This window comes from Sus scrofa, chromosome 4 (genome assembly GCF_054392235.1).
Source record: "Sus scrofa isolate SSC_HxYL_T2T_F1_AM1 chromosome 4, Sscrofa_HxYL_maternal_Yorkshire_Landrace_v2.0, whole genome shotgun sequence".
NCBI lineage: Eukaryota > Metazoa > Chordata > Mammalia > Artiodactyla > Suidae > Sus > Sus scrofa.
The window spans coordinates 129,638,928-129,660,136 of record NC_139386.1 but is presented as its reverse complement, the minus strand read 5'-3'; the positions used below and the strand labels follow the sequence as shown (position 1 = coordinate 129,660,136).

The following is a 21,209-nucleotide window of genomic DNA, read 5'->3' as shown; positions in this document are numbered from 1 at the left end:
ATAAACAACGAGGTCCCACTGTAGAGCACAGGGAACTAGATTCAATCTCCTGTGATGAATCACAACGGAAAAGAATATAAAAAAGAATTTATATGCATGTATAACTGAGTCACTTTGCTGTATAGCAGACATTAACACAACACTGTACATCAACTATACGTCAACAAAATGAATTTAAAACAAAACCAAAACCAAAAACCAAAATGCCCTCTTTTCAGGGCATCCCAATCACTGGTTAAGTCAGGATGCCCTTTAGGATGGCAGCTGTAGCTCTTATTTGACCCTTAGCTTGGGAACTTCCATATGCTGCAGGTGCAACCCTAAAAAAGCGAGAAAGAAAAAAGAAAAAAGAAAGACAGGATGCCCTCGCCATTCTCTCTACTAAATACTGCTAGTATATCTTTTCCCGTTGCAGTTCGCTGTGCCTGAAGTCATTTACTTGTTTTTGTTTTTATGATTCATATTCTGCGACAAGAACGCATGGATTCTGCTTGCTTGTATGGCATTGGTACCTAGAATGAGCCCGGCGTGTAGTGTGCAGGAAAGGCGGGTTGATCACGGTCTCTTCTGAGATGCATTATTTATACGTTTTGTGTGATGGCTCTGCTAGAGTAATTACCTTGGAAACAAACACTAAATGACTAAAACTAGGGGAAAAAAACTAGAGAAAAGTTAAAAGCTGAACTTGCACCTTTGCACGGGGAGAGAAGAACACTGTTAAACTTGAGCAAACACTCTTTGCAGAGCTGCTCTTGGATCTTCTGTGTCTGTAATCTTCCTCGGTTCATGAAGGTGAAAATGACAGGATTTTGAAGGAAATGTGTGCAGAGTTTAGACAAAGGACACTAATCTTTTGGCAAGCATGCTTTTGCTAAATATGGTTTTGAGATAATGCAGTTTTATATTTTAAATCTCAAATTAAAAACCAGTCATCTGGAGTTGTCTTGTGGCGCGGTGGGTTAGGGATCTGGCATTGTCACTGTAGTGGCTTGGGTTGCGGCTGTGGCATGGGTTCAATCCCTGGCCCAGGAACTTTTATAGGCCTCGGGCGCAGCCAAAAAACACCCTTCCAACAGCTCCCCCCACCAAAAATCCCACCAAAATCAACCAAACAAAAAAATCCCAGTCATCTTGTTATATGCTCTGGTTCAGTGCTTTCCACTTAAAAGAATCGTCTATGCAGTAACACAGAGGGAAAGAGACAGTTTAGACTCTACCCTGCAAAACAGGAACTACTAGGATCAGAATAAGTATGTGTGGTTATTGTCAAAATTTACGAAAAGGCCAGGCAATTACTTAGTAGCTATTGCAAAATTGCAACCCGGGAGAAGCAAATTGGAAAAGGTATTGCAGGAATTCTCTTGTTAAGAATGGAGTTAAGGGAGTTCCGTTGTGGCACAGTGGAAACGAATCTGCCTAGTATCCACGAGGATGCGGGTTCGATCCCTGACCTCATTCAGTGGGTTGAGGATCCTGCGGTGCCGTGAGCAGTAGTGTAGGTCACAGATGCAGTTCAGATCCCGTGTTGCTCTGGCAGTGGCCTAGGCTGACAGCCACAGCTCTGATTTGACCCCAAGCCTGAGAACTTCCATATGCTGCAGTGTAGTTCTAAAAAGCCAAAAAAAAAAAAAAAGAGAATGCAGTTAAGGATCCAGCATCGTCATTGCTGAGGCTTAAGTTTCATTCCTGGCCCAGGAACTTTCACAAGCTGCGGGTTTGGCAAAAAAAGAAAAAAAAAAATTAATAGAGGAGTTCTCATTACGGCGCAGTGGTGGACGGATCCGACTGGGAACCATGAGGTTGTGGGTTCGATCCCTGCCCTTGCTCAGTGGGTTAAGGATCCGGCATTGCCGTGAGCTGTGATGTAGGTTGCAGACGCGGCTCGGATCCCGTGTTGCTGTGGCTCTGGCGTAGGCCCGTGGCTACAGCTCCGATTTGACCCCTAGCCTGGGAACCTCCATATGCCGCGGGAGCGGCCCTAGAAATAACAAAAAAAAAAAAAAAAAATAGAAAAAAAGAAAAGTGGGGATCCCATTGAGGCTCAGAGGGTTAAGAACCTGATTATTATCCATGAGGTTGTGGGTTCCCCGGCCTCACCCAGTGGGTTAAAGGATCCAGCGTTGCCGTGAGCTGTGGTGTAGGGTGAAGACACAGTTCAGATCTGGTGTTACTATGGCTGTGGTGTAGGTCGGCAGCTGCAGCTGACTGGACTCCTAGCCTGGAAACCTGCATATGTCGTAGGTGTGGCCCTAAAAAAGCAAAAAAAAAAAAAAAAAAAAAAAGGCATTGCATTTCAGGCCAGTATGGGCTGATTCATACTTTAAAAAGAGGTACAGGAGTTCCCTGGTGGCTCAGTGGGTTAAGAATTAGTGTTGTCACTGCTTTTGCTGGGGTTCAATCCCTGGCCCAAGAACTCTCGTATGCCATGGGCACAGCCCCCGCCCCCAAATCTAGAGGTAGAGTCTGTGTAATATAAAACTTACATGGATACATACCGCCATAGTTTTTACTCTAAACATCCCCTTTTTAGAATTTTAACATTTGCAAGAATGTTTTTCTAGTCTTTTACTTTCAATCTATCGACATCTTTATATTTTAGATGTATATCTTCTAAATATCATATAGTTGTTTTTAAATTTTAATACAGTTTGACAATCTGTCTTTTTTTTTTTTTGGTTTTTTAGGGCCACACCCACAGCATATGGAAGTTCCTAGGCTAGGGGTCGAATCAGAGCTACAATTGCTGGCCACAGCCACAACCATAGCAACGGTGGATCCGAGCTGCATCCACAACCTACACCACGGCTCATGGCAGTGCCAGATGCTTAACCCACTCAACAAGGCCAGGGATCAAATCCATTTCCTCCTGAATACTAGCTGGGTTCATCACCACTGAGCCATGACGGAAACTCCCACAATCTTTGTCTTTTAACTGAAGCGTTTGGTTCCTTTACATTTAGTGATAACCAACATACTTGGGTGTAAATATGTTACAGTCAGTGCCATGTAAGCTGCTCATATTTTCTCCAGAACCGGAGCACCAATACCCTCAGCTGCTGAGCATAGAGTCGTCCAGAGCTTTCAGCTGAGTCCTTCTTCGGGACTCAGCCTTACTTAAGGTCACACCCCCAGGGAGGGTGGCAGATGATGGAAACTGTGTCCAGTGACTGGTCAGGGAGGGATATAAAGGCCTGGACCTTTGCAAGGCCATTCTAGCTCTAAATCCCCTAAGAGTCACCACCACACTGCAGTTTAAACTTCTGGTCTCTCTGGCCTTCTCACTCCACCACCAATGCGAATCCCCAGCGTCCACCCCAATCAACTTCTTTCAGGCAAACCTCAGTCTGAGTGTTTCCCAGGGAATTCAGTCTGTGACATCTTATCATTTTGTTATCTCCTTTTTCTGCCTGCTATGTTTCTTTTTCTTTACTTTCTTGACTTCTTTAGGACTGAGTATTTTTTTTTTATTATTTATTCTCTTTCCTGTATCAGTTTGGAAATGACATATACTCTTTCTCTGTTCCAGAGGTTAGTCTAGAAACAACGATATGCATACTTGAATTAGCAAAGTCGAAAGTTAACCGATAAACACTTTTCCCCTACTCTGCAGTATGATAAGGATTTTAAATATCTTAACTCCTTTTACCCCTTTCCCAATTTATATGTAATTGTTATTCTAGGTACCTCATGTAAGTGCAATCATACAGTATTTGTCCTTTTGCACCTGGCTTTTATCATTCGGGATGGTGTTTTCGAGGTTCATCCATATTGCAGCCTGCATTAGAATTTCATCCTTTGTAAACGCTGAATAATATTCCATTGTATGTATATATCACATTTTGTTTATGCATTCACTAGAGTATTTCCACCCTTTGGCTGCTATGAATAAACTCCGGTGTACTGCTATGAACTCTGGTGTGCAAATATCTGCTTGAGCCCCTGCTTTCAACTCTTTTGAGTAAATTGCTGGAGATGGAATTGCTGAATCATATGATAATTCTGTATTTAATTATTTGAGGAACTTCCATATTGTCTTCTTGATTCTCTTAAATACACTTCAATTCTCTGTAGAAATTATTCATGACTTCATTTCTTTTCTCTACCTTTTCTCCTATTTTCTTGAACGTGAACATCACTATTTGAAAATCCTTTTTGTGTGACACTAATATCTAGGTCATCTGTGGATCGGCTTCTCTTGTCCATGTTTATCTCTCGGTTTGCAGTCATGTCATCTTGTCTCTGGGATGCCCGATGCTTCTCTACAGAAAGCCTCCAGAGAGGGTGCTACTTTCCCCCAGGAGGCAGATACAATGGTAGCTGATCACCTTAAATCAATCAGGGGCTATGCTGAGTGGAGGCTGGCGTGCATCTCGGGTTAAAGCTCAAGCTATTTTTGGCTCATCTCCACTCCGAGAGCACAGCCCTCCAGGATTTTTAACTGAGAGCCTGGGAATTCACTGGGGTTTTCCCTCTGGTAGCTTCATAAATTAAGTCTATATCTTCTGAGACGGCCAAAACATCTACTTTTCAATGAGATTTTTTTAGAGCCTCCCATTCTGTAAAGCCCCAGGATTTGGCAAATATCCCAACAGGATAACTGGCTGTGCTCCTTTCGCCTTCTGTAGAAGTTTGCTGGTTTCTTGTTCCCCGTGGCAGCTCTCTCCCCGTATACAGCCCTGGTTCTCAGACCCCCAGCTCATAGCCCAAATCAGCACATTTCTCAAGGGAAAAAGAGGCCGCAAAAGTCAACTCACCTCCACTCTGGGGTTCCGCCCTTTGGGATCTCATGCCAAAGCATAGTGTACCAGGATCTCACTCTTGGTAGAAGTTGCACTAAACTTTTATCTTCCTAGCCCCACAAGACAGTATTTCAGGGTCATATATCTCGAGGCAAACACAGCCACGAAATCTAGGCTCACCTCTCTTAAATCTTATCCTCTCCCAGATCTTAACCAAGTAATTCCTCACTATCTTGTTTGGTCTTTGAAGCTTTCAGATGTACTTAAAAATATTTTTTTCTGGACGTTCTCATGTGGTGCAGTGAGTGAAAGGTCTAGCATTGCTGCAGGTGTGCCCAGGTTGCAACTGCAGCACAGGTTCAATCCCTGGCCTGGGAACTTCCACATGCTGCAGATGTGGCCAAAATAAATTTTTCTTTTCTGCTTCCTTTTGAGTTCTAACCACACAACTCCTATGCAATAAAAGTACTATCTTAGTACTACTGGTCTTAGTACTACCAGTTTTGGTAAGTTTTAAGAACATAATTCCCAAATGCAGTGAAACCACAATTTTTAAAAAAGCTATCTTTAGGAAAAAAAGATATATTTTAGGCTCAGAAAACGTTTTCATTAATTTCAAGTTTTGGAAAGATAACCATTAAACTCTGCTAGAATTATGTTCTTCCATTTCTTACCAATTAGCGTGAACTGCAAGGAAAAAGAATGAGGTACTTCAACTATAATTCACTCAAAACAAGACTGTGAACCGACATGCCTCACATTTGGAAGGCTGCTGAATTAAAACAAGATAAAACCATATCGTTCCATTTCGGCTTAATCTCATGGAACAGTAGTGCTAACAGAACCAGATGATGTTAACAGGTCTTCCTGCTGCAGTGCGGATGGATTTTTCCTAATCAAGCATATTTGCTTTCTCTGCAGATGCAGAATGCCCGTTAGTAAGTTAAAGACCCTGAGAAGTGCCCAGTAAAGTCCACTGTTTATGTCTGCCCAACGCTTGGTTTTCCAATGTATCTGACATGGAACAACCTTTAATGTGCTCGAGGCAGCCAGTTTGAGAAAGGTGAGCTAGAAAAAAAGAAATAAACATTTCAAATACTTTTGGTTATTTACATCATAGTTGATTATATAACTCCTTCTATCTTCTTCACGGAAGGTGAGCTGGTGAGTTTTGTGGGGGGTTTTGTTAGCTTTATCAAACACTAACTTGCAGAGTTCCTACTGTGGTGCAGCGGAAACGTTTCCAACTAGGAGCCATGAGGTTGCGGGTTCAAACCCTGGCCTCCCTTAGTGGGTTAAGGATCTGGCATTGCCCTGACTTGTGGTGTAGGTCGCAGATGCAGCTTGGATCTGGCATTGCTGTGGCTGTGGCGTAGGCCTGCAGCTACAGCTCTGATTAGACCCCTAGCCTGGGAACCTCCATATGCCGTGGGTGCAGATCTAAAAAAAGGACACAAAAAAACAAAACAAAAAACCCCCCCCACTAACTTCCTCTGTCAGTCTTTTCTGACATTGGGTAGCAGAAAGAATATGAGCTTTCTATATAGACACTTAGGATCAAATTCTGGCTCCACCATAACAGGCAAATTCTCCTCTCTGTTAGTCATATCTCTGTATTTGTAATATGGGCTTGAGTGGGATTTCACAGTATTATTTTAAGTATAAATGACCAAGTAAAGTGCCCAGTACAGTGCCTATTTAAAAATTCCTCAAGGATCTAGAATGGCCAGGTGGAATGAATATAAGATTGAAATATTTCTTTTTTCTTTTTTTTGTCTTTTTGCCATTTCTAGGGCTGTTCCCGCAGCATATGGAGGTTCCCAGGCTATGGGTCCAATCAGAGCTGTAGCCGCCGGCCTATGCCAGGGCCACAGCAACGCCAGATCCCAGCTGCATCTTTGACCTACACCACAGCTCACGGCAATGCCGGATCCTTAACCCACTGAGCAAGGCCAAGGACTGAACCCGCATCCTCATGGTTCCTAGTGGGGTTCGTTAACCACTGAGCCACGACGGGAACTCCAGATTGAAATATTTCTAATTCTAATTCAGAGAAATGGAAAGATACCCCATGCTCTTGGATTAGAAGAATTAATATTGTTAAAATGACCATATTATCCAAAGCAATCTATAGATTTAACGCAATTTCTATCAAAATACCCCTAACAATTCTTCATAGAACTAGAACAAAGAATCCTAAAATTTACATGGAGCCAGAAAACACCCATTATTAGCCGAGGCAATCCTGAAATAAAAGAACAAAGCAGGAAGTATAACCCTCCCAGACTTCAGAAAATACTATAAAAACTACAGTAATCAAAATGGCACAGGACTGTCCCAAAAACAGACATATAGATCAATGGAACAGAATAGAGAGTCCAGGAGTTCCCGCCATGGCTCAGTGGTTAATGAATCCAACTAGGAACCATGAGGTTGCGGGTTCGATCCCTGGCCTCGCTCGGTGAGTTAAGGATCCGGCGTTGCTGTGGTTGTGGTGTAGGTCGGTGGCTACAGCTCCGATTCGACCCCTAGCCTGGGAACCTCCATATGTCGTGGGTGCAGCCCTAGAAAAGACAAAAAAAGAATAGCCCAGAAATAAACCCACACACCTATGGTCAATTCATCTTTGACAAAGGAGGCAAGAATGTACTATAGGAAAAACTCTCTTCAGCAAGGAGTGCTGGGCAGGTCGGACAAGCACATGAGACTCAGTGAAGTCAGAGCACACCCTCATACCATGTTACAAAAACAAACTCAAAATGGCTTAAAGACTGAAGCATAAGGCATGACGTCATAAAACTCCTGCAAAAAAAAAAACACAGGCAAAACTTTCTCTGACATAAAGCATACCCATGTTTTAAGTCAGCCTCCCAAAGCAATAGAAATAAAAACAAAATTAAACAAATAGGATCTAATCCCATCAAACTTACAAGCTTTTGCGCAGAAATGGAAACCATAAATAAAATGAAAAGACAGCTACAGAATGGGAGAAAATAGTTGCAAATGATGTGACAACAAAGGCTTAATTTCCAAAATATAAAAACAACTCATACAATTCAACAATAACAAAAAACAAAAAACCCAGCTGAAAAATGGGCAGAAGCCCTAAACAGACATTTTCCAAAGAAGAAATACAGAAGGCCTAAAGGCACATGAAAAAATACTCAACATTGCTAATTATTAGAGAAAAGCAAATCAAAACCACAAAGAGGTACCACCTCACACTCGTCAGAATGACCAGCACCACACCTTTTTTTTTTTTTTTTTTTGGCTGCACCAATAGCCTGAGGATATTCCCAGGCCAGAGATCAAACCCGAGCCACAGCCGTGACTCCAGAATGGCCATCATTAAAAAGTCTACAAACAGCAATTCCCGTCGTGGTACAGAAGAAACGAATCTGACTAGGAACCCTGAGGTTGAGGGTTCAATCCCTGGCCTCACTCAGTGGGTTGAGGATTTGGCGTTGCTGTGGCTGTGGTGTAGGCCCTCGGCCACAGCTCCGATTGGACCCCTAGCCTGGAAACCTCTATGTGCTGTGGGTGCGGCCCTAAAAAAAGCAAAAAACCAAGAAAAAAAAAAAAGTCTACAAATAACAAATACTGGAGGAGTTCCCATTGTGGCACAAGGGAAACGAATCCAACTAGGAACCATGAGGATGTGGGTTCGATCCCTGGCCTCATTCAGTGGGTTAAGGATATCGCGTTGCCATGAGCTGTGGTGTAGGTCGCAGATGCAGCTCGAATCCCAAGTTGCTGTGGCTGTGGTGTAGGCCTATAGCTGTAGCTCCGATTCGACCCCTAGCTTGGGAACCTCCATATGCTGTGAGTGTGGCTCTAAAAAGCCAAAAAAAAAAAAAACAAACCAAAAAAACAAAAACACCAAATCACAAAACAAACAAACAAATAAAAAAACAAATGCTGGAAGGATGGGGAGAAAAGGGAACCTGCCTACTTTGCTGGTGGGAATGTAAATTTGTGCAGCCACTACGGAGAACAGAACGGAGGTTCCTCAGAAAATTGAAAACAGAACCACCACATGATCCAGTAATCTCATCTCTGGGTATGTATCCAGACAAAATTATAATTCAAAAAGAGACATGTACCCCTATGTTCACAGCAGCACTATTCACAACAGTCAAGACACAGAAACAATTTAAATGTCCATTGTCAGATGAATGGATAAGCTGAATGATGCGGCATAAATCTAAATATGTATATACACATAGATGTATATATGCACACACACACAATGCAATATTACTCAGCCATAAAAAAAGGATAAACAATACTATAATGTAATTTGCAGCAACATGACACACAACTAGAGATTATCATACTAGGAGAAGTCAGTCAGAACAACAACTACCATATGATATCACTTATATGTGGAATCTAAAATATGACACGAATGAAACAGAAACAGATTCACAGACAGAGAACAGACTTGCGGTTGACAAGGGGGAGGGAGTTGGAAGGGGGCTGGGGTTAGCAGATGGAAGGAATTACACAGAGAATGGGTAAAGCAGCAAGGTCCTACTGTAGAGCAGAGGGAATCGCATTCAATATCCCATGACAAACCATGATGGCAGAGAATATTTCAAGAAAAGAATATGGAAAAAAACACCAGTGTGCTGCAAAATGCGATACTTAATCTTGAACTGAATGCAATGGGGACTATTTTTGAAAACTTTCGCTGACTCAATAACAGTTTTGAAAGAAAAGATTGACATCTTTCAATCTTGTTTGGGACTCTTCTTTGCTGACTAGTTCCCTAGGTACGAAATAATTACTAGTTATATTAGTCATTTTTCCCCTCCCTGCCCAGTCAAGAGGCTGCAGTACTCCTGGGGAATGCTGTGGTTTTTTTATCCTGACTGATAGAGCACAGAGTTCAATTTGGGTCTCCTTGTTTTATGTTCCTACACCATTTGCAATTGGCATATTTGTTACCTTACTGCAATTATTCATTTTCTTCCCTGCTAGACTCTTAAGTTCATAAGGTCACCTTCTTCCCTGCTAGCACTGCTGGCCTGGGTAAGGAGTAACCACTCAATCATTATAGAATCTTTTTTTTTTCTTTTTTTTAGGGCCGCACCTGCAGCATAAGGAGGTTCCCAGGCGAGGGGTCAAATAGGAGCCACAGCAGCCGGCCTACACCACAGCCACAGCAACACCAGATCTTAACCCACTGAGTGAGGTCAGGGATCGAACCTGCAGCCTCATGGTTCCCACTCAGATTCGTTTCCACTGCGCCACGACGGGAATGCCTTATTATAGAATTGTTAATAAGGAATAATAACTGGGATCCCATTAATTATTATATCAAAAATATAATTCTTGGGTGAAATGTTTTAATATTATGTATATAGAGACGATACCAGCAGAAAGTAAGGAGTTAAATTTATTTATCCTCACACATTTACAGTGTGAGGGCTATGGAATCAATAATTAACACTAGGAGTTCCCATTGTGGCTCAGCAGAAATGAACCCGACCATTATCCATGAGGATACGGGTTTGATTCCTGGCCTCGCTCAGTGGGTTAGAGATCTGGTGTTGCTATGAGCTGTGGCATAGGTCAAAGATGTGGCTCAGATCCCTCCTGGCTGTGGCTGCGGCTGTGGCTGTGGTGTAGGCCGGCAGCTGTAGCTCTGATTCGACCTCTAGTCTAGGAACTTCCATATGCTGCTGGTGTGGCTCTAAAAAGAAAACAAGAAAAAAAAAAAAAAAAAAAAAAAGGGAGTTCCCTTCATGGCTCAGCGGTTAATGAACCCAACTAGGATCCATGAGGATGTGGCTTGAGGATCCAGCATTGCCATGAGCTGTGGTGCAGGTTGTAGACACAGCCTGGATCCTGTGTTGCTGTGGCTGTGGCTCCGATTCCACCCCTAGCCTGGAAACTTCCACTATGCCGCGGGTGTGGCCCCCCCCAAAAAAAAATTAACATTAGAAATCTTAGACTGCTAGAGTGATTTTCCAGAGATACATCCAGTAATTGGATTGAAATTGAATAATACATATATTTTTTTAGATAAATTTTTGGTATTCGAGAATGACTATTCAAAAGATGTGTTCCTGAAAGGTGGCCTGCAAATAACACTTTCATGCTCTAAAGATTTAAAAATCTTTCTGATTAAACTAAACTTCGATTATATTTGGAAAAGAAAAACCCCTCTTTGTCCTAAGGATGCTGTCACACTAGTCTCTGTCATATATTCACATTTTCCAAAGCCCTGCTACCATGGTCATATCGAAATGCTAAGAAGTTCAGCACAACTTGAAGTCAAATCAACTTGCACTTTTTTGAAAATAATTATTAGGAAGTGTTTAAGCAGCAAATATAATGTGTTATTCATATAAAAGTTTTTCCATATACTAGAAAATAAAAAAAAATACTTACTATTATTTTCTTACAGTCCTTTCCTCTGCATAGTTCTGTATAGGCAGAGTATTGCACATAGATAATCCAGCTTCCAACAAAAACCACCAACCAGGAAAAGAAAAGATATTTCATCCGCACATATGAGAAGCGAGCCTATAAGTAAAAGAGCACATAACAATCATTCCTTCAGCACCAAGTCAGCGTTCACTGTCCTAGAACAGAATTTCCCCCCTTTCTTGGAAGAATTCAATCTATATTCTAGGCTTTCATATGGCCAGTCTCCTAGAACAAAGTGTACTTTCACCGCGTCCAAAACAGCACTGGTCTTAGAAAAGGAAGCTCCTTGGTCGTGCCAAGGAAGAGGGAACAAAATACCCTTTAAAATGTATAACCTTTCAAAGGCCACCAGCACCAAGAGCCACTTGCTTGAGCACAAACAGGTGCACCACGGTACCCGGGCACCGGGAAGATCAGGTGAGAAGAGACACAACTCCTCTGACTGCCGCTTACAGAAGACTGTTTCACATGCCAATCCTGAAGCCCTTTATGGATAAGTGTCATAAACATAATTGCGTTTTAAAGAAAAAAGAACAGGGAATTTGGCTACTGGTCTCATGTCTTGCACGGGGGGAGAACCGCCATGCATGAAGGTAAAGTCCCATTCTTCCCTGTCGGGTTCACCAAAGCTTTATGCTCCTTCCACTCAACCAACCAAATGCTTCACCGGATAGATATTCTGGAAACTTGAGGAGAAAGCTCTAACCAGCAAAGGGGAAGAAGGTGAAGAGATGGAAAGACTAAAGAGTTCCGTGCACGTCAGCCTGGGAAGGCGCACAATGGGATCCTCTCTGCATCGCGGCAGGGCGCTCTCGGGGCTCTGGTATCCAATTGCAGCCCGGGTTGGCTGGTGCTTTTTCTCCATCCACCACGTATCAAACACTTTAATCTTCAAGGGGGTCCATTAGTCGAGATAATTTGATCATTATTTTTTTGAGTCTGGAATGCCAATGGTCTGGTTTTATAAACAATAGAATTTAGGGGGAATTGAGCAAAATATGTTAAAGATATGCAAACAAACCGGGAGAAGCTATTCTGTTTTTTCAATCCCCAGGCAGTTTCTCACCCTGGGCCACAGTGGGACACTGCGAGCGAGCGCTGTGAGCATGCAGAGAAAGCAGAGACATGACAGAGGCATAAATGCGTCTGCAAGTAGACAATGGGTGCAAAGAAAAAGAGACGCAGAAAAGAGTGAATTCTGTTGGCCTTCTTTGCAGTTTAGCTGTCTTTGTGAGGTTAGTGAGATGTGAGATGGAGAATCCAGTACCAAAAAGCTTGAGTACAATGAATTCACAGTTAAATGATAGGTCTTTCTGCTTTATTATTAAAACATTTAAAAAAAATGTCTTTAATGCAAGTTATTTTTGTTTAGCTCTAAAAGAATCCAGCAGAAAGTTCAGACAGAATTCCAAATTAAATCACATCAGTGACAGTGGGGTATATACCAAAGGGTTTATTTGAAAGACGTTTCAGATTACTTGGCTCTAATATCATCAGATAGACATGGACATGCACCAGTATAATGAAACTCAAATACGATTAAATGATGTCATGTCGAGTTCCCGTTGTGGCGCAGTGGTTAACGAATCTGACTAAGAACCACGAGGTTGTGGGTTCGATCCCTGGCCTTGTTCAGTGGGTTAAGGATCCAGCATTGCCATGAGCTGTGGTGTAGGTCACAGATGTGACTCAGATCCCATGTTGCTGTGGCTGTGGCATAGGCCAGCGGCTACAGCTCTGATTTGACCTCTAGCCTGGGAACCTCCATATGCCACAGGAGTGGCCCTAGAAAAGGCAAAAAGACAAAAAAAAAAAAAAAAAAAAAAAAGTCGTTTCTATAGAACATAAGCACATTGCTAGGCACATAGAAAATACTCAACAAATGTTAGCACAATCAATTTGCATTGCACTGAACACAAAGCCAATAATGCTGTCTTTTGTTTTGTTTTGTTTTGTTTTGGTCTTTTTGTTTTTTGGGGCCAGGCCTGTGGCATATGGAGGTTCCCGGGCTAGGGGTCCAGTCGGAACTGTAGCTGCTGGTCTACTCCACAGCCACAGAATTGCGGGATCTGAGCTGCATCTGCGATCTGCACCACAGCTCATGGCAATGCTGGATCCTTAACTCGCTGAGAGAGGCCAAGGATCAAACCCACGTCTTTATGGATGCTAGTCGGGTTCGTTAACTGCTGAGCCACGACGGGAACTCCCAATAATGGTGTCATGATTTGGCCACCACTTTCTTCTGGGGCTTGCCAAAAGGGAAACTGAATCTGAATCAGATTAAGGCTTTAGCTGTAATCACCAGTTTACAGGAAATGCAGGAGACAGAAGAATATAAGTGGCGCTTAAGTAAGTGACACTACTAGGATACAATCAGCAAACTCGAGGCTGTGGGAAAGGCTGCCATAAAAACAACTCAGTTCTTCAACAAATAAATTACAAGGGAGAAAATAAAGAGAAGACAGGAAAACCAGAGATCAAAAAATACTTAATACTGTATGTTAAGTAATCACGACCTGTGGATCTTTTTTGAGTCCTGATTCAAATGAAAAATTCTAAAAAAAAATTGACATTTATGAGACAATTGCAAACTTGAAGACTGACAAGATACCTGGTGTTATTCAAGGAATTATTTAAAATTTGGGGGTATAATAATGTAATGTTTAATGAAAAGAGACCTAATCTTTTAGAGAGAGACATTGAAATATTTATGAATGAAATGATATCTGGGATTTGTTTCAAAATAATATAAGAGGGAAAGTAGGTGGGATATGATTCAAATAAGACTGGGAATGAGGTGGTAACAGTGCAAGGTGGGTGATGATTATATTACATGCTTTTTTTGTATCTATTTTTCTCAGTAAAAATTTTTTTTTTTTATCTTTTTAGATCCACACTTGTGACATTATGGAGGGTTCCTGGCTAAAGGTCAAATTGGAGCTATAGCTGCTGCCTACACCACAGCCACAGCAATGCCAGATCCAAGCTGTGTCTGTGACCTACACCACAGCTCATGGCAATGCTGGATCCTCAACCCACATCCTCATGGATCCTAGTTGGGTTCTTCACTGCTGAGCCATGAAGGGAATTCCTAATTTTTTTTTTTTTTTTTGGCTTTTTAGGGAGGCACTTGCAGCATATGGAGGTTCCCAGGCTAGGGGTCGAATCAGAGCTACAGCTGCCAGCTTACACCACAGCCACAGCAAGGAGGGATCTGAGTCACATCTGCGACCTACACCACAGCTCATGGCAACACCGGATCCTTAACCCACTGAGTGAGGCCATGGATCAAACCTGCATCCTCATGGATGCTAGTCGGGTTCTTAATTCACTGAGCCACAACGGGAACTCTAAAAAACATTTCATATTGTATGATAAGGCATACTTCCACCAAGACACCCCCTTCCCGCCCATTCACTCAGCAACTATTTTATCAGCTGTCTACCCTGTGCCAGGTACTGCCTTAGGCACTTTCAGAACATCTCCAGTTACAGGGACAAACAAATTATGAACCTGGTTCCCCTAACATAGTTATGAGGGCTCCCTGAAAGCCCGTCGTACAGCACCACTTCGCTTTTAGAAGTCCAATCTTATGTTAACATTTCACCTGGTTTTTTTGAGGTGGGGTTTCAAAGCAAGATCAATCTCAACTTTTTCAGTAAAAAACCAAGAAAGACCCTACACTACTTTTTCCCTCTTTTTTTTTTTTTTTTTTTTAACCTTGCGCAGCAGCAAGTAGAATTCATGGAATAAGGGAGACAGGAAACAGGCCTGGTGAGCAGGGTTCTTTCTTTCCAGTGTTCAGATTTGGTCCTGTCTTATCCCCTGGACACCCACCTGAAAATCTGGAGTGCTGTCAACTGCCCTCTGGACTCTCCATCCATCACTTCTATTAGCTTTCAAGTGCTTATTAGGCTTCATAGCTGCTGGCAGCTAAGACCTTTGTATATTTCTCCTTCCTGCACATCCAATTTTAATAAGATTTGAAATCATTTTGCTCTTCTCTCAAATAGCTACATGTAAAGATTTTCTCTGGCATATGTTTAAACCAAAAACCACTCTGTGAATTGGCCTGCCTGCTGAGTGTTCGTCATGACACAGAACATGCCAAAAATTCTGGAGAGGAAGTTGGGTTAACGACGTTCCCAGCAGGGCACTGGGCATCGCCTGCGGTAGACGTCGTGACAAAAGGGGTGATACTGTTTCCTTCCAGTTTGCCATGGAAGTTACTGTGATTTGGGGGTACCACGAAATAGCAAAAGGATCTTCACCTGTCCTTCCATTTCTGCAGATCCTGCTGCTTTACATTTTAAAAGATTGAAGAAAAACAGCCACAAATGACATCTGCAGCTATTAACTAATTTTATGTCCCTGTGTGGCTCTAAGCTGTTCCCAGTGGTCTGTTCTGTACCAATTACCTAGACAACCTAGACTTTGATTAAGAAATGTAGTTCTTGTTTCTGACCTTTTTATTTATGCCCTGCTGTCTGCAATACCGCCCGGTAGCTTTTCCGTTCTGCTGATTCTGTGTCTAGCTACTAAGAGGTACACTGCTTTTTTCCAAATTATGCTCTGAAAGGCATAAAAAGAATTTTATGAAATACACTATGGCAGTGATTCTCAACTGGAGTCAATTTGGGCCCCTAGGGGATACCTGGCAGTGTCTGGAACTGGGGAGTGCTCCTGGAGTCTTGCGGGTAGAGGCCAGAGTTGCTGCTCAACATTCTTCAATGGACAGAAGGGCCCCTCACGACAAAGAATTATCTGCCCCAAATGTCAGAAGTACTAAGGCTGAGAAACCTAGCGTTATGGTTACATAATGAGATGAAAATAAAAATTATGGGGTAGAAAGAATCAAATTTACAAGATACTAACATTTTATTTTAAGTTAGTCTTTAAGGCACAAACTACTACTAATTAGAAAATATAACATCTGCCTGGAAATAATAGAAGTAATTCTTCATGACTAAATGATTGGTAAATATCTTACTATGAAGAAAAATCACTGGAGACGGAAGATATATACATGATGAAACAAATTTTTCGACCAATTCCACTGTAAAGAATAGTGATACTTTTTTATATGGCTTGATTTCATTATGATAACTTCATTTCAAAACAAATCTGAAAACCTATGATCTTATTCAAATAATAATGCATTGTTTCGAAAGTAGGCATAAAAAGACAACACATCAACATTTAGCCACGTAAGAATACTTCTATATATTACTGGTTTTTCACATTCAACATCCTTTACAAACATAAAAAGCCACAAAGTCCCATCTGCCTTTGCCCCTAAATGCTCTCCACACAGATGTCTTTAATTTTGAAAAGCAGGAAAGAGAAATAGCTATCATATTTTAATAATAAACTTAGTAGACTCGAACACTCAGAAAAACTAACAAATTGATAAGGTTGTTACTTGCAACAACTCACATACAATGGTTTCATCATTCAGCATTTCATAGACAAAGCTGTCTGCCCTTTTTTTGGTGATAACAATGGTTTATAATGTTAAATGTTTCATGTGTACATCTTTTAAAAACATTTTTTTTGTTTTTTTTGTCTTTTTTTTAGGGCCACACCCATGGCATATGGAAATTCCCAGGCTAGGGTTCAAATCGGAGCTGTGGCCTACACCACAGCCACAGCAACATGGGATCTGAGCCACGTCTGTGACCTGCACCAGAGCTCACGACAACGCCGGATCCTTAACCACGTAGCAAGGCCAGGGATCGAACCCACGTCCTCATGGATACTAGTCGGGTTCGTTAACCACTGAGCCATGATGGGAACTCCTGTACAACATCTTTTTATTCAAGTTTTTCAATGACCAGTTACTCTGAAATAAACTTCAAAAATATTTTGTTCCTTATTGTTATATTGACAACACTGTAGCTAGCTAAGTTTTACTGCGAAATATTTAGGAGTCATCTGACTGAAAAGAACTAAAATATTGATACATATCCCCAAATATAATTTTTACCCTTTTCTTTCAATAATTCTAGATATTTACAGTAATAATACTTTTGAAAAATATTCCAGCTGTAAAAAAAAAAAAAAACAACAGAAGTGTAAGTAAACCATTTAATAAGGTAAATACTGCAGACCACAATTCATACAGATAAACTGTTTGGACTATAGGCCCTGTACCTTTTCTTTTTTTTTTTTTTTTTTCTGTAACATCCCTCAGCTCCAAAGGTCGCTGACCCCGTACCTTTTCTTAAAGGGTGTCTCACTGCTTAGCTGGAGGGCTTTGGCAAACCATGAGGAAGAATATCTAAATGTACCCAATTTAAACCATGCTAGCGCTAATTCTCACAAACATCAAGAAACAGCTATGATGCTCAAAGAAACATTAAAAAAAATGTACGTGATTCCACACAAGGAAAATCTTGTTTCTATAAGTTAAAAATAGTGAAAAGAAACGTCTTAAAAATATCTGTGCTCCCCAGCTTTCCAGAGTATGAAAATGCTTTTTTTTTAATGACAAAACTTAAGAGAAGAATCCCTTGTCAAAGGGCATTATGAGTCTACTGATCAGAGATTTCACATTCTTCATCTTTCTCAGGGCAGAATTTTCACTTCTGTGGGAAGAGTCACCACTGTTCTCTCATCTAAATTCTCAAGGTTTTATTTGCAGAAGCATATTCTCTGTTTTGATCTTACGAGGACTCCAGAAATAAAATTCTAACAAGGAGCAGATAATTTTCACATTTTCTCTGAACGCTGGTTCACATTTCTTATTGCCCGGGGCTGACAGCATCAAAAGCGCAGAACGTTTTTCCTTGGGGAATTAGTGCACGTGGTGATCCGAAGCCTTTGGCTCGTTTCAACAGCGCATCACTATTTCAAGGAAGTGTCAAAGTATGGGAAAATGCTCATGATAGCAAGTGAAAAAAATCAGCTTTCAAAACATCATGTGTGGTACATCCTTAATTTGGCTTTAAAAAAAAAAAGAGAGAGAGAGAGACAAAAAGAAAGTCACAAGTAGACTAGAGAAACTGCAAGGAAATAAACCAAAATGTCAAGGGTGGTTATCTTAAAATGTCAAAAGTGGTGGGATTATGGATAATTTCTATATGTCTCTCTATTATATAGATTTTCTATAATGGGTATATATTACTTTTGTAATCAGAAAAATGACATTTGTTGGAGTTCTCATCGTGGGGCAGCGGGAAGGAATCCCCCCAACTAGGAGCCATGAGGTTGCAGGTTCGATCCCTGGCCTTGCTCAGTGGGTTAAGGATCCGGCATTGCCGTGAGCTAGGCTGTAGGTGGAAGACTCGGCTTGGATCCTGTGTTGCTGTGGCGGTGTCATAGGCCGGTGGCTACAGCTCTGATTCGACCCCTAGCCTGGGAACCTCCATATGCTGTGGGTGCGGCCCTAAAAAGCAAAAAAAGAAAAAAGAAAAGAAAAATGACATATTTGCATATAGGTGCTTAGCATATTTATTTTAAAATACACTTTTAGGATCTAGAAGTCTGATTACTTTAAAAATTTTTTTTTAAACAGGGAAATACATCATATAGAATTATTTAAGATGCATAAGTATAACTTATAATTAGAAAGTAAATAGCCATGTAACTACCACTTGGGTTAAGAAATATTTTTACTAATGCCTTCACCGACCCCGTGTGACCCTCTCCAACGAAGGGTTAATCAACATGCTAATCATACACGTGCTTTCCTATGTAGTCTAACCACTGATCCTGTTTGCCTAAAACGCAGAATTTGATGTTCACTGCTCTTGAACCTTGGGAGAGAGAGTGAAAACACAGAGTTCAACCGTATGCTGATGTGACATGTGGCTGATGTGACATGAGAATGATTAAAGGGTTTTTGCCCAAGTCAGCTGCTCCAGGAGGAAGTCTAAAGGCCTAACATGGAAAGTGTCACAGAACTGCCTGGGGGTGGGTGCGACTTCAGGTCTCAGACAATGAGGAAATGGCACTTTCCGCTGCAAGTTGAGGACTCTAATCCTTTGACTGGCTGCTGCTGTTTTAGAAACCACAATCTGGGCACACCTTTGAAAGAGCTGTAAGGCCAAGAAAGTTAGAGCAAAGCATCCCCAGGATTAAAAGAGAAGGCACACAGAAGGCTTTTTTTTTTTTTTTTTTTTTGGCTCTTTATGACTACACCCGCGGCATATAGAAGTTACCCGTCTAGGGGCTGAGTCAGAGCTGCAGCTGCTGGCTTAGAGCACAGTCAAGGCAACACCGGATCCCAGCTGCATCTATGATCTATGCTGCAACTTGCAGCAATGCTGGACCCTTAACCCACGGAGCGAGGCCAGGGATCGAACCTGCATCCTCCAATGGATACTAGTGGGGTTTGCTCCCCAACAGGAACTCTAGAAGGCTTTTAATGAACAGGGAGCCAGGCGGCATTTACAGAGCATGTGGGAGGGACCTGTGCCTCCATTAGACTCTACGTAAGAGGAATATTAGTATTCGCAAGAGCTCTTTAACTGTGCGGAAAGACAAGGGTTAAGAAAGCTAAGGGTTCCAATTTTCTACTGTTGTATAATGAACTACCTCCAAACCCAGTGGACATAGTTCATTATACAAAAATCATTTACGTCTCACGGTTCTGAGTTGATTGGACTTAGCTGGTCAGTTCTCGCGAGTTTTTCACGCATTCATGACTGCGGCGGCAGGCATGTGACAAGGACTGACGGGGCTGGCACACAGGTGGCTGTTTGATTCTCGCGTCCAGCCATTCGGCTGGAACAGCCGCATGTGTAGCTGGACTTCTTCAGAGCACAGTGCTCAGGGCAGTGGGGCCTCTTACATGACAGCTGACTTAGTCCAGAGCAAGTGTCCCCAGAGACGGAGGTGGAAGCTGCATCACACCTACCCCACCCTGCTGGTTACACAGGGCCGGATCCGATGGAGTGGGGGTCCCCCACGTGGCATGCATACCAGGGGCACGGCTCACTGAGCGGTCATCTTTGGAGACAGGCTGGCTGTCACTCCCAAGGAGGCTCAGCAAAGCAGGGCCTAAGGGTGGAGAGAAAAGCAATGCGGAGGTCCTGGCCAGAACAGAGACCGTTTTCTTGGCCGTTCTGATAAAGGGTTCTTCCTCCTTCCTTAGCGGAGAGGACGGGATTGCCATTAAAATCCATTAATAGTGTGTGTACTTGTACATATTTTATAGACATGTCAATTATATTTGATATATGTATATAAGTTAATTTATATAAGTTAAATTTATATACTTATGTAGTTTAATGTTTATATTATATAATTAAGTATATTTAATACAATATAAATAAAATATATTTAATACAATCAATTGTATTATATTTGTATTGTAAATATATTTATAATATATTCAATATATCATATGTATTGTAATATATCTATATTTTATATATTGTAATATATTTTAATATGATATATTCATATATGTACTGTAATTAATATAAAATATTCATTTATGTTTAAGTGAATAGTTCTCATTCCATATCATGACCTCAGGAACTATCAACAAATCTTTGGCTTATATACATAAAGTCCCAAGTTAAAGAACTACTTGAGATAGTGGTTATAGATTAGTTTCCAAACAGGAGTCACACTATCTTAGTATTTCAGTTAATATCCTGGCACCCAGAATGGGCGGACCAGGTAGGTGTGCATTTTCCCCTCTTAGCACGTCTGAGGCGCAATACTGGGTCTAGGATTTAGTAAACATACAATATCCCCATGCCAATCTTACATGGGGATCCTGGCTGGCACTTAAATTCCCTAACAGTCCCTTTACTAAAACCTGGAGATTAAATACATGGTCCCTTTGAACTTCAGATTCTGAGGTACATTTGGGGCAAATGTATTTAGATTTAGGGCAAATTTATTTGGAATCATTACCTTTAAGGTTGTATACTTTGATTAATTTAACATAATTTTCAACAGCGTTTAGAATCTTGGAGCATCCAGAGGCTAACTGATTATAATTTAGATGAACCTGATTACTATAGAGGGCTTCTTAAAAGGAAATTAATGTGAGTCACTGTTCTGTGAGATTGATGA

General features: G+C 41.5%; 1 protein-coding gene and 1 long non-coding RNA gene across 7 annotated transcripts in view; both read right to left on the bottom strand.

The window, feature by feature from the left end:
* The window catches only part of DIPK1A (divergent protein kinase domain 1A), a 129,334-nt gene that overhangs the window by 27,518 nt on the left and 80,607 nt on the right, over positions 1 to 21,209 (bottom strand). For 5 of the 6 annotated variants that reach the window (XM_021090226.2, XM_085024037.1, XM_021090223.2 and 2 more), the window contains exon 2: positions 11,139 to 11,273. In XM_021090226.2, coding sequence (XP_020945885.1) covers positions 11,139 to 11,252 — 114 coding nt within the window. In that variant the 5' untranslated portion in view covers positions 11,253 to 11,273. Of the gene's footprint in view, positions 1 to 11,138; positions 11,274 to 11,883; positions 12,112 to 21,209 lie in introns of those variants that run through there. The other variant, XM_021090222.2, reaches the window with a different exon arrangement.
* LOC146404264 (uncharacterized) lies at positions 5,168 to 10,795 on the bottom strand. Its single transcript, XR_014844799.1, has 2 exons — positions 7,349 to 10,795; positions 5,168 to 6,564 (listed from the first exon to the last, which is right to left on the bottom strand). It is a non-coding gene; the product is annotated as an uncharacterized LOC146404264 (long non-coding RNA).